At 43.5% G+C, this 13,278-nt stretch overlaps 2 protein-coding genes across 6 annotated transcripts in view; one reads left to right on the top strand and one right to left on the bottom strand.

Annotated features, from left to right (window-relative positions):
- arsg (arylsulfatase G) overlaps nt 1-4,709 on the top strand; it is a 14,307-nt gene extending 9,598 nt beyond the window's left edge. For all 4 annotated transcript variants that reach the window (XM_071463303.1, XM_071463302.1, XM_071463300.1 and 1 more), the window contains exons 6-11: nt 112-326; nt 424-504; nt 2,615-2,723; nt 3,001-3,121; nt 3,216-3,306; nt 3,676-4,709. In XM_071463303.1, coding sequence (XP_071319404.1) covers nt 112-326; nt 424-504; nt 2,615-2,723; nt 3,001-3,121; nt 3,216-3,306; nt 3,676-4,007 — 949 coding nt within the window. In that variant the 3' untranslated portion in view covers nt 4,008-4,709. The remainder of the gene's footprint in view (nt 1-111; nt 327-423; nt 505-2,614; nt 2,724-3,000; nt 3,122-3,215; nt 3,307-3,675) is intronic.
- LOC139609058 (WD repeat domain phosphoinositide-interacting protein 1-like) lies at nt 4,369-13,278 on the bottom strand. Of its 2 annotated transcripts, none has more exons than XM_071463306.1 (12): nt 12,868-13,278; nt 11,445-11,527; nt 10,658-10,827; nt 10,443-10,539; nt 9,423-9,520; nt 9,198-9,290; nt 9,055-9,125; nt 8,476-8,583; nt 7,890-8,054; nt 7,684-7,791; nt 7,209-7,348; nt 4,369-5,899 (listed from the first exon to the last, which is right to left on the bottom strand). In XM_071463306.1, exons 1-12 carry the CDS (start codon nt 12,942-12,944, stop codon nt 5,778-5,780), a joined length of 1,332 nt encoding a protein of 443 aa, XP_071319407.1. In that variant the 5' UTR covers nt 12,945-13,278; the 3' UTR covers nt 4,369-5,777. The 2 variants fall into 2 exon arrangements, with proteins under 2 accessions (XP_071319407.1, XP_071319408.1); XM_071463307.1 differs by lacking the exon at nt 12,868-13,278 and adding an exon at nt 11,923-12,851.

Genomic DNA, 13,278 nt, shown 5'->3' with positions numbered 1-13,278 from the left:
AGCTCGTCCCGTCGTTTTGCTTTAACACAGATCTGCTTGTGAGCAAATATTGATTTAAAGTAGCATTTGTCCGTATAAACTATCGGGCACTTTGATTAATTGTCTTTTCAGAGAGCGAGGACAGCCCTATCTGCTTTACATAGCATTGGCCCACATGCATGTTCCCCTGGCCCCCCCACTCCCTCCAGATGCCCCAGCCACTGCCCACCACCCAAATGACCGCGGTGTCTACAGCGCCAGTCTGCGAGAGATGGACAGCCTGGTGGGGGCAGTAAAGAGCGCTTCTGATGACACAGACAAAAACAACACTCTGATCTGGTTCACTGGTGAGACCACTGGATGAATGATGTATTTAGTTTTATACAACCAGTGCTGTCCTAGAAAAGCCTTCATCACAGTCTGTCATGTGTGTGTTGCGTGTAGGTGACAACGGTCCTTGGGAACAGAAGTGCCAGTACGCAGGAAGCGTCGGACCTTTCATGGGAAAGTGGCAGACCAGCAGAGGTATAAACATAAACTTTATGAGACACTGAAAGGTCCTTGTGCATTCAGGCACCTGAGGAGGGAGGCAATGGAACACACTAGTGAGCCATCTGTGTTGTGGGCCACGCCTCCTCAATGACCCCATGAATCTGCCTGTGTTCTCGCATTCACATACAAATTCATTTCATGTTCCTTTATTTGATAAGACAAGTCAAGGACCATGACTTTATTTAGATTATTCAGTGATGGTGGCTGGAGAACTGAGTGGGGCTGTCACTCAGACGAAGTTGCCGAAAGTCAGGGGAGCTACCCAGCGTAGTTTAACCTGAGCAAATACAATGCTGTCATCAAGTGTCTGCTCTTTGTTTGGGTAAGGATGGGATAGGATTGGATTGCTTGCTTTAAAGGTGCGCTAGCTAACTGACTAACCAGTATGTACTAGTCAGACTACTGGATCGAGATAAGAAGGAATTACTGCTGGACCACTGAGCAGCCTGTGACATTCAGATAAAACGGCCTGTCATGCCAGTGAGCCAGCCAACAGCAGCTTTGCCTAAGCAGATACAATGTACATTATAGAGTGACTTTGCTTGAGTGAGTGTTGAAATTAAATGTGGCTTAAAGGTACATTAGGTCAGTTTAAAAGTTCTTGGTGATGGGTAGAGAAGGGTGTCCCCCATCATGGGCCCCAGCAGTTTTATGACAGTACAGCCTGATACCCACTGCAGGGCCTAGTGATAGGTCAAAACATTTTAATATCGTGAATACTGAGCTTCCAAAGGAATGCTCACCCAACTTTTGGCACATCAAACTATGTACTGATAACTCATAAATAGCATCAGCTAGTGACTACTGTGACTGGGCCAGCTGAGATCTAGGGAAAGACCAAGTGAAAGACAGCTAACAGCAGGAAATAGACCCCATTTGGGAACAACATGTGCTGGCAAGTCATGATGGCAGCAGCCTAGGATTTATTGGCTGCACCAGTTAAGTTACAAGTGAAGGTAAGAGCCAACCTCTAGGGTTAGAGAGAGCAGGGGTGGAAGGTGAATCACAGGCAGGACCCCAGGCTGTTGACATAGGAAAAGAATTGACAAAAGAGCAGAGAGAGCACTTCAAAGGAAGCATGATGTCAAAGGTAGAGGGAGGACAACTGCAGACATGGACTTGTGGCTGGAAGAAGGAGACTTCCAACAACGACCATAAAATATAACCAAAAAATAGCTTGGGAGCAGGTGAAGAGGGTATTGGCCAGGGATCCCTTCCTTCCCGAATCACTTAAATACGTTGCGCCTGATTCCAGTGACAGGCTAGTAACCATAGCTTGTAGGATATCAGCATCCCTGCCACTGAGGAAGAAAAAGATAGCACCTAGCAATAAGGCCGGGAGAGTGATGAGAACAGGCAGCCAAGGAAAGAGAGGAGGGATGGACAGAAATTCAAAGTGAACTGGCCTAAGGCTAGTGAGAACTGTTAATTCAGATCTGATAGGTGCACTGGAACGGCTGAAATGGACAGTTGAGAAGATTTCCTTTATGAAAATAGTGTGGGAAGGTATTATATTTATGAGAATAGAAAAAAAGTAGCATTATAGGTAGGAAAGAGAAAACAACTCAGAAAGCAGTGGAGAAAGGTTACAGATCATGAGAAAGATGGCATTGATATGCCGCAAAATGATCTCAAAGCTAGACAGCAGGTAGGATGAATTAATCCTTAAAAAAAGGCGAGGACCCAACAGGTAAAGCTTCACTTTGACTCATTCGGGATGTAAAAGATTCCTGTCTCAAGCCTGGAGAATTAACGAAATGCTCAAGTGTCTAGGAAGAGCATTGGGAGAAAGCGCTTTTGAGGGTTCATGAGGGCGAACAAGTTGATGAGTCAGGCAGCAAGCCACCTTGAAAAGGCAAAGAGGAAAAAGCTTAGACATACAGAGCTGGTAGTGGGCGCAGAGGAGTGTGATTAGAAACCTAAGGTCCATCTGGTGGTGGTTGGTTTAACTGTGTGTTGATAAGTGTTGATACTTTATGAGAGGATATGATGTGTTCAATGCCATGGAAGTGGCTGGAGCTACTGCACATTGCATCGCTGTGAATCCTCATATTCCTGAATTGAACTCTTACCTGTGTGTTAGGTGGAGGCTCAGCTAAGCGGACCACTTGGGAAGGAGGTCACAGGGTGCCAACAGTGGCCTATTGGCCCGGGAGGATCCCTGCAAACACCACCAACTCCGCCCTGCTCAGGTGCTCCCAATTTACCGATACACAGAGACTGAAACACTTTAATCGTTTCTATCTTTATTGTTTAGATCATATTTATACATGAGGAATCCTTAATCCTTACAAGTGGATGTAATGGGCCCCATCCTGCTTACTGAGGCATACTGTTAGTTCATGAGGCAGGAAGATGAACAAACAAAGTTAATCGAAGCAAAAACTGAAAAAAGAATACAAAACCAAACCAAACCAAACCAAATTAAACTTGTACACGTTATCTTCTTTTCTTTGTGCTCTCTTGCAGTGGTATGGACATTTTCCCGACTCTTCTGTCTCTGGCAGGGGTAACACCTCCCTCAGACAGACGTTACGATGGCATCGATGCCACAAATGTCCTCCTGCATGGTGAACAGACTGGTCATGAGGTACTCACTACTTTTGCTGTCTTGTTGTCTATCTTACTTTGTTGTCAGTTGGGGTGTGGTTTAAGACATTAGTTCTTCTCTTCTTTTCTTGCAGTTTCTTTTCCACCCTAACAGCGGTGCTGCGGGGCAGTTTGGCGACTTGCAGACTGTCCGAACAGGGAAATACAAAGCTTTCTACATCACAGGTACGGGTCAAATACAGGTCACTTGTGTCCACAGTGCTAAACCAGTCCCACTACATTACAGCCAGACATATAGCAGATGTAATGTTAGCACTGTAATTAGAACTGCTTGACAAAACTAAATGTAATGATGCATGTCTGCAGTGCTACTGTGGCGAATGGTATGCAGGACGTTGTGTCAACATGGTGGTACCAGTCTACTAGCTTGTTTATTTTTCCCAGTGCAGACATAGTCTCTGAGCATGATTCTAAAGGCCACATGACGGCAGCTGCATTCTTATAGTGAATCCAGTTTGAATGAAAAATTTAATTCTTGAAAGTACCTTTAAGTCATTAGAGATAATAAATGCACACATCCCTGTTCCCTTGCAGGTGCAGCTGAGTCATGTGGTGGTTCAACAGGGAGGCAGCGGCTCCATGACCCACCACTGGTATTTGACCTGGAACGTGACGAGGCTGAGGAAACACCCCTGGAGGTTGGGACACCTGAATACCAGGCGGTAGCAGAGAGGATCGCCCGCAGGAGGGAGGAGCTATTATGGGACATTGCCACCGACAGGTCTGTGTCCACAGCAGACTACAGCACAGACGCCTCCGCAGCGCCCTGCTGTGACCCGACACAGGCTGTTTGCCGCTGCCAACCGCGGGGGCCGACTGGACGGGAACTGACACACAGACACACTCACACAAAAGGGCAAAAGTGAAGCACACAGAGGGAAGCAAACAGATGTGGAGACAAATATGTGTTTTGGATTGGTTTGTTTGTAGAATGTGCTGGAGGTTCAACATCCAGATGCAGCGGGAGACGTGCAAACAAGCAGAGACAGCAAAGAGAAGCAGGAGGCCAGACTTTGGCCAGTCATTAGTCAGGTGGTAGAGGTCAGTGTGGGGTAGTTCTAATAACTCCAGGGAAATAAGATCTATCAACCATGAAACTGTTGCTACAACTTATAGATCAATTTGTTGGAATATAATTAAACTTAAGAAAGCCAGACTCAAGTTTCAGGGCACAAATACATAGTTTTGTGCATTTGTTGAACATTTAATAACCAGACAGTGCAGGGGTTGAATCACTTCTCAGCTTTAATGAGTCTCTGTGGTAAATGTCCAGTACTGAACAGCTCAATACAGCCTAAGGGTGTCCTAACAGTGCCACCTTTTGGCAACTCGAATGGTATTACCATGTTACTTATTACAACAGTACTATATATAAATGTTATATATACATTATACACACAGTAAAAATCCTCAATATATAATTACGCATGGTAAGTCTATGCATTGATGTGTAATACTTAAAACATTTTTGCAAAAGAATATTTAATACATCAAAGTAAAAATGACTATGACTTACATGTTAACATATTCAGCATCATGTCGTAAATAAAAAGGTCTTCAGGATATCACTGAAATTCACGGACCTGTAACTTTGTCACGTACAGCTCGTCATCAAGCTTTTCACATTTAGCTCTTGAGTGCACCCCCCACAGAGCCCACTCCTCCAGGTATATCATCAGGTTCCTTTTGTGACTGAGGATTTTTAGTCTCATCTATCGCTACCATGATTAGTATCGCAGCTGCAGCCACAAGTCATGTAATACTTACTGCATGTATCGTTGTACTGTTAAACTGTGTATCACACTTACAACATCTTGTCCTTTCTTGAATGAACTAATGCTCTTCTCTCTTGAGGTGTGATGCATTTAATGCCCATTGATAAGCTCCCAACGTCCTGAGGCCTGATTGACAAAAATGCCCTGATGAGAAATATTCAGTGATAATTCCAAAGATTTGTAAGTGACAAATACATGTACTTAAAAAATGACTACTCTTAACAGATTCATTTTGATTGCATTTGGCTTGTAAGAAGCTGCTAAAATTGCCTGTCAGGTGACTTCTTAGTATCTCTCCTTAGAGCATTTTTGTGAATGTGGCACCTAGTTACTCTACGACGGCTGCAGGCCAGGCCCGCCTGTCGTCTCCTCTAATACCTTGGTATATTCAGTCTGCTCACTTAGACTCTGCTGGACCAATCACACACTGGTTGCTACCATGATAATATTGTGCAACAAAAATGTCACTGTGCTGTCAGGTCATTATTTGAAAAAGTATTAACAGTTTTTACGGTGTAAAATGGGAGTTAACAGTGAGACTCTTCAGACAGGTTTTCAATCTGTCTAAACAAACGGCTTAAAATGTTGGGGGGTTTTTTTTAATGATGAGTGGAGCTTTCCACTCATTTTTTAGTGTTTTCTTAAATTCGTTATTACAAAAAGTGAGAGGGATGCAGAATGCAGAAACACAAGGAAGTAGCACTCTGGCACGTTTTGACCCTAGGCCAGCAGGGGTACATGTGGGAGGGTGGGGGTGCCACAATGTCTCAACACATCAGCAATATTTTTGTCCATCCTCCCCGCTTGAAACAAGTGAGTCTGATTGTTACGCAGGGATGGGAGGGTTCACGGGAGGTTTGGTCAGTTACTCTGGTTGCCAACTGGTGGAAACTCATTCTCGTCATCCAGACAGACAGGGCCCTCGGCAAATTCATGCTCCGGGATGACCTCGCCCTTCTGGGCTCCACCGTCCTCAGAATAGCCTGGGGAGAGAAGAGAGGAAGAAGAGAAGATTTTTCTACCCTCTTGCTACAGATAACATCCTAATATCCACTGTAATTCATTCTACCATCAGCTGCTTTGTCTTTTTTTTGACAGATTTCTTTGTACAGGCTTCAGCTCAGATTGGATTCACAAAACACGAACAAGCTCAATTTTATAGGTGCTTTAGATGAAGTGAATGAGTTGATAATTATTGATTGTGGTGTTTTTGTAACTATTCACTTCCCTAGAAAAAGAAGAAAACATCTTTAGACATTACCTTTTACTTGTATCCTCTAAATTCATCGTCCTACAGTTGAACAAATCTTTTACAATTCATATCTGACAGCTTAATACATTATTGATCATTCTTGTAAGCTCTTGTTAAATTGTATTAGATAATACTGCCACCACTGTAAATACCCTTCATAATATAACATTTGCTAAAAATGTGTTTTTTATGCCTCCGTGCTGGTGACAGCCAGGGCTGGAGGCATATTGTGTGTCCATCCATACGTTTGTACGTCCCATTGTCGTGGACTCACCAATGCCTTAAAGGAACTTTTCAAATTTGGCACAAACGTTGGACTCAAGGATGAACTGATTAGAGTTTGGTAGTCAAAGGTCAAAGGTCAAGCTCATGGTGACCTCACATTTGTGAACGTGATATCTCAGTAACGCCTTGAGGGAATTTCTTCAAAGTAGGTAAAAACATTCAGCTGGACTCAAGGACAAACTAAGTAGGTTCTGATGGTCAAAGGTCAAGGTCATGGTGACCTCGCAAAACACTCTTTAGCCATTACTAAAGACTTCACACAACAATAATGACGGAATTTCACACAAATGGTTAATATTTTATATGATAAACAGGGATGTAATCTGAAGCTGGTCTGAGTCGCAGAGGCATACAACCATGAGGTGGTAATTCTAGTTTAAAACGAAAAGTTACTGCTATTTCTTTCAGATGGAGCAATCCTGCATTGCTGCATATTTACATCCCATCTGCCCGGTATGAACCACTTTAAAGTTAAAGTTAATCAAAAAGATTAATATTCAGAAAATACTTCTTGTATAACTTCAGGACTTCAGTCTTAAGTATCTCTTATATTTTATCTTTATTTATATTTTATTTCACAGCAGGTTTCAGGAGTTGCATGACAACACTGGTTGAGCGATGGTTAACATCACACCTACAGGGCACCAGCTAGAAAAATGCAGCCTACAGTATGGGTTTAGAGAGTAACTGGTAAGTATTCAGTTCAGAATGCCAGTGTTGCATCTTGGAAATGTGTATGATTAGGAAAATTTTACCCATGAGAGTGGTGGAGGAGGGTGGGGTTGAAGGGAGTGCCACAGTGGCAGCGTATGATTGGCCGGGCGGCTGGGGAGAGACATCCTCTGGTTTCTCCTCTTCCTTCTCTTCCACCTGCTCCTCACTGAAGTCAAACAGCCTGCAGGAACAGAGTAGACTGAGACCTAACAACATCACGACACACAACTCACTGTGATAACACAAGTTTAAACCAGGGTTGAATTGTAAAACTAACTGCACTACCATTGAGAAATGCATCCCACAAATCACAAGTTAAGATCCAGTGGATTTTCCTAATTTGGTCTAATGAAATTTTGTTGTTGGTAGAATAGACAACTGAATGAGAATAAGAGTGTCAAGCAACATATTTCAAGTAAATTGCATTTTACATTTTAAATACTGATAATTAAAAAAAAACATTGCACCTCTAAAGCAGATATTTATGCACGATACAGCCCATTAAGACACACACACCTGTGTTTTTGGACTAGGACACACTCGCCTCCATCCTGTGGATCCACATTATAGATGTAGAGATACCCGTCTGAGGACGCCACCAGCAGGCGAGGGAGCTTCTGAATCCTGACGAACAAAACACACACAATATGTTAATGGACCTACACATAAAACACACTTCTTAACAAACATCCCTCTTTTGTCTCTGTATCTCTGCGCCTTACGTAGCCAGGGCGCAGATGTTCTTTAGGCCGAACATGTTGAGTCGTACGGTGGCGAAGGCTCTGTCCTGATGCATCATGTCGGACACCTGGGTGGGCAAATATGTGCTGGCTGCTGTGAACATTTTACCCACATATGCTGACCATGTAGGAGACTCCTCCTCTGGACTGCAAGGAGACAACATCAGTGAATCATTACTGGAGGTTTTTTTCTGTGTAATAGTAAGGCACTTAGTTGTTTTGTTTTTGCTGCTGGATTGCTTTACATCAGAAAAACAGCAGAGGGTGCTGGACATTTGATGAACTGTCCTTCAATGAACCATCAAAGGTTCAGAAAAGGACAACACAGAGAAATCACTTATCATTTTAAGATGCTTTGGAATCTATATATGCAAAATGAAAAATCTAATGTGAATCTTTGAAAGGAAAACATTTCACCACAGTTAAAAAAAAACAGCAAAACCACATCACTACATCAGCATGATCAGAGCACTGAAGCTGGTCAATCAATGAATTCATTTTTTGATCTACAGAAAACAAATCACTGTCTTCACTCACCAAGTGGAAACACACAGTGCTGAGTGTTTACCTGGGACTGTGCTGCTCCAGTTTAAAGATATGGACTGTCTCAGTGTTGCTGGAGGCACACAGGAACTGGGCATCCGCACTGAACGACAATGAACTGATACTAACATATCTGACACACACACACACACACAAAACAAACAAAAAAACAACAAAAAAACCAGCATCAGTTAAGATTAAGAGAACATGTCTCATTGAAAACCTTAAAAGATGGGTGTACAACTTGAACACACAAATAATTTTTAGAACTAATTAGCCAGTATATAAGCCACATTAAGCCACATTTAAGCCCATATTTAGCCCAAATGTGGACTTTTGTTCATGTTTTAGATCAAATCTGATCATGACACTTGGACTGCTAAAAAGCTGAGTGAAAACAGCCTCTAAGTCTGTACTGTGTTATATTGTTTTACTGTGCTCATTGGCTACTGAGCAGCAGGAGTTAAGTGTGTTACTCACCTAAACGCTTGCTGTTAAGGAATAGGAGGGCCTTTTTTTTTTTTTTTTTTTTTTTAATCTTGTTCACTGTCTAACCACAGTTTAATAGTTTCTGATTTAACTATATGAAAATGTGAACACTAACCTTTTCATCCCTCGCCGGAATTCAAACAGTCTCTGTCCTTCAGGAATGCTGAAGACTCTGATAACAGTACCCTGTGAAGCAGAAAACAGTTAGACTGCGGGGTAATAAAACAAAAAAGGGATAAGAGATAATCAAATCCTCACCTTCTCTGAAGCACTGGCCAGTTTGGTGCCAGAGGCATTGAAGGTGAGGGCTGCCAAGGGACTGTCATGGGCCTGAATCAGCGTCACAGTGCTCTGAAAGAGCAAACAAGTGCTTTTTTAGTGACATCAACACTGGGTTGCTTTTCCCTATGGGCTTTTCAAGAGACGTGACAACAGCTGTAATTTTTCCATTGTTGCTGCGTTAAGAGTTGAATGCAGCCTCACCAGGTTGTTGGCATCATAGATTGTGATCTCTCCGATGGTGGCACTGCCGGGGTACGCCAGGTAGGAGTTACTGTGGTTAATGGAGAGAGCACAGAGACCTACGAGGGAGCACAGAGGATAGTTGAGGTGGTTTTCCGTCTTTTTTTCTCCTTATTTTTCTTGTCTTTTTTTCCTCCACACTCCTATTGAACCAGTCCTGCCAGTTGTTTCATAATGGAGCTACATATGTATTGTCTCATTGTGTAATATAAGCCGTTAGTAGAACAAAGTCAATGAAACTCTCACTCTCAAAATGTGAATATGAATGAAGAGCTCATACAACGACTAATGTAATCATCCCCACCACACACACACACACACACACACACACACACACACACACACACACACACACACACACACACACACACACACAGTGTTATGATCTCAGTCAGAAGCAGCACAGTGTCCCCTCCTCCAGGGAGATTGATAACCATGGAGGAGCCAGGAGAGAAAAGGAGGATAAGGTCCGATATGAAGACATTTTTTCTCCAAAAGACTCACAGCAAAGGTGTTGTTTGCTAGTTTGCTAACTACTCTTAAAGTAATGTTGCCTGTCCGTAACACCTTGCTGGCTAGCTGAGATAGCAGCAGACGAGTAGCACTTATCCTAGCATTAGCTGTGTGGTTGTGCTGCTACAGCCTTACTTGGTCTGGTGTGTGACCAGTAGCCTCTATTGGCTAATGTTAGCAAACTGTAGTTCGATATTGGTCCACAACTGACACGACTATGTTTGCTGACTTTATGACTCTTCTCAGGTTGGGCTACTGCTCCACTGTGTTTTAGCATTTACCATTCTCCTGTAAAAGTCACCATAATGCGGCCATAATGGTCTCTATTCGGCAAAAAAATTGCATATTGTTGCTTTAAAGTGAAGCCATTAACAAGATTTTGGCCAGAATCTATAGGAATGAACGTACACACACAATGAATGCGTGTATAATCTATATGAAGGTGTCTGTACAACAGCTTGAGTGTACCTGAGGGGTTGGTGGGTGTGTTGAGCAGGGTCTTGAGTAGTTTCATGTCTTTGATATTGTGGATGTAGATGGACTCCTCCAGGCACACCACCAGCCGCTGAGGTGGGAGTGACACAGGGAGTGACAGTGACACAGAGATTAGCATGACAAAATATATTTGACAGCACTAACCAGAAGGATTACAGGTACGGAGAGGTCCACCTCCTGTTTATTACCTGTCTGTTCAGCCTGACGGAGAGGATGTTGTTGGAGTAGCTGTAGTTACAAATCTCTGTACCCTTCTTGAAGTGGTAAACGTTCATTCGCCGTGGCATGGACAGACTGACCACCACCACCAGACTGCTGGAGAACAGCCGCTCCACTATGTACACGTCCGGGCACTCAACTGGGACAGGGACAAGAGGAAGACTTGGATACTGCTGGATGCTTCTGCTCAGAAAAGCTATGGAAACCTAAATGCGTTAGCAGATCACCATTACCACAAAGGCAAATGCTGCATCTCCCTGTGCTGTTAAATTCCAATTCCAAACTTCCCACACTAAAAACAGCTCTACTGCTATTATACACTGCATTTTGCCAACTACCACCCTTTTTAATTACACATGAATAGAAACTGCCAGACAAAGGGAACATTATTGAGCTCAAACTTCCTTAAACTGACTCTGAACTTTCTCTTTCAGTGCAGCTTCTGAGAATAAGAGAATTGAGCATTCCTCTGTGTTTACCCCCTGTATGCAGCAGAGCAAACATGTTGCGGCCTGTCTGAACTGTTCTATGACCAAGGTGAACCTGACCACAGCTCAAACAGAACTGCGTAGACTCCTGTCACTCTGACGCTATGTCATCTCAGGCAGGAGATGCTGCTGTGTCACAGTGTACTTACTGTATGCATGACAAGAGTTTATAGATACACCCGCAAAGATGTCTATTCTGTCTTGTTGATATGGGAGTATACAATTCATGTTGCTGGGAAAAGAGACTGGAGAACAGTTTCCTCCCTACCTCCCTCATGGATGCAGTCCAGTTTGTCCACAGCAGTGACTGAGAAGAGCCGGTAGCCAGTCTTGGTGCCCACCGACAGAGAACTACAATAAAACCACACACACAAACAACAAAGGCCATCTTACCAACTGCTTTCACCACTGCTAAGTTGTGAAATGCCTTGATAATACTGTACCTTGATTTATTACACATTAAGTAACACATTTGGGCAGTAAAATAATGCCAGAAAGCTTTTTGTTTGCTTGTACAAGAACAGATAAGTGTATGGGTTTGGGTGAAAGACAGATGAACAATTAACAGATGGACAGACAGATGAAAAGTGGAGTTTTATCCATGCACACAAATACAATCACTAGTATGGAACAGCACACACCCCAGATGAGAAATCTATATAATGAAGGCAATAAGCCACTGGCCTGTTAGTTTCCACTTGAGTCATTTGAATAGTGTGGGATGAGTGTGATCATCATATACTTACAACATATGCTCATAGGTTCTACTGAAATCTGAGGTGTCAATGGTGTAATAGTAGAATGAGGCACAACTGATAGGAGGTGGTTACCAGGTCAGATCCAAGCTTTACTTCATCCAGGGAGAGGCTTGCTATACATCTTATCTTGTTTAGTCAACACAGCTGTTATGCATCTTCCATTAAAAACTGTTAATTGCCTCAAAGACGCTCGTCCTATCTTATCATGGCTGAAGATGAAAAGAACACAGTGACAGAGAGATAAGAAGACTGGGTTGAGTGTTTGGCCATCTGCTTAGTTTTACAAGCAGAGCCAGAGGAGATGTTTATGTAAGCAGACACACCTGTAACAGAAGAAGTTCGAGCTGGATTTGTCTGTTCATTTGCAGTTTATTCTCTAATAACTGCTTAGTGCAGGACAATGGGCGCCCACAGCATAGGTATGATTGGTCAAAATGTATGGTGAGTCAAAAAATGACACAGGAAACTCTGTTTGCAAAGCTGCTTTAAAAAAAAAAAATTATAACCTCAGAAAATGACACATGAGCTCCAATGTTGGGTTGTATTCATTGTATGTTAAGAGTTGTCATTCATCGACAAAGAGGTAAGCAGAGGACATGTATGAGACACTTTGTTCTTTACATTGTATTAAGCTGTGTCTCATTGCACAACGGTCAGAAGTTTGGTTGCTGACTGTTTAATGTGCAACAGGCCTAGGAGATTAACACAATGGCCTACTTCACTCTCAGTTGGTAGGGACTGATCTGGAAGTTTCAACAAAGCATTCACAGACTTGTGGTTTCGTTTTGGACGCACACATACAACTGTCTACTCGTGTGCCCTTTTCAGAAAGTAACAACAAATGAAACGTAATACGAGTGAAAATAATTATGCAACAGTCAGGTGCATCAAGGAGATTGAGTTCATGCCGGGCCCGGCCCGCAGGTCGCTTACGTGGTGTCCTGGTTAAACGAGGCGCAGATGAAGCCTCGGTGCACCGCGGGGCCGTCGGGTGAGTCCTGGGGCTCCATCCGAGCCGCCGAATTCGCGCTCCTCTCGCTGACCGAGGTCGGAGGCCCTGGGCTCGGGTCGATCCCCGCTTCCCCTCCTCTGCTCCCCGACTCCAAGCGCCACGCTCGCACTCTTCAGGGAGCGGAACGTCCGGTCAGGCTGGCCCGGGCGGGACGCATCACACACCGAGGGAGCTGTCCCGGATCTGAACGGCACGAAAGACGGGCGACTAACACCTCCTGGCCGCGTCTCCCTTTAGCCGGTCGACAGTGTTATTATTTGTGTTATTAACTTTCAATATTCACACAGCAAAACAAAAACAGCTGATGGGTGGATGTGTCACTCCGAGCCGCG

This window comes from Trachinotus anak, unplaced genomic scaffold (genome assembly GCF_046630095.1).
Source record: "Trachinotus anak isolate AG129_WGS33_773 ecotype Australia unplaced genomic scaffold, CSIRO_AGI_Tana_v1 ptg000025l, whole genome shotgun sequence".
Taxonomy (NCBI): Eukaryota; Metazoa; Chordata; class Actinopteri; order Carangiformes; family Carangidae; genus Trachinotus; species Trachinotus anak.
This window is presented reverse-complemented; position numbering and strand designations above follow the sequence as displayed.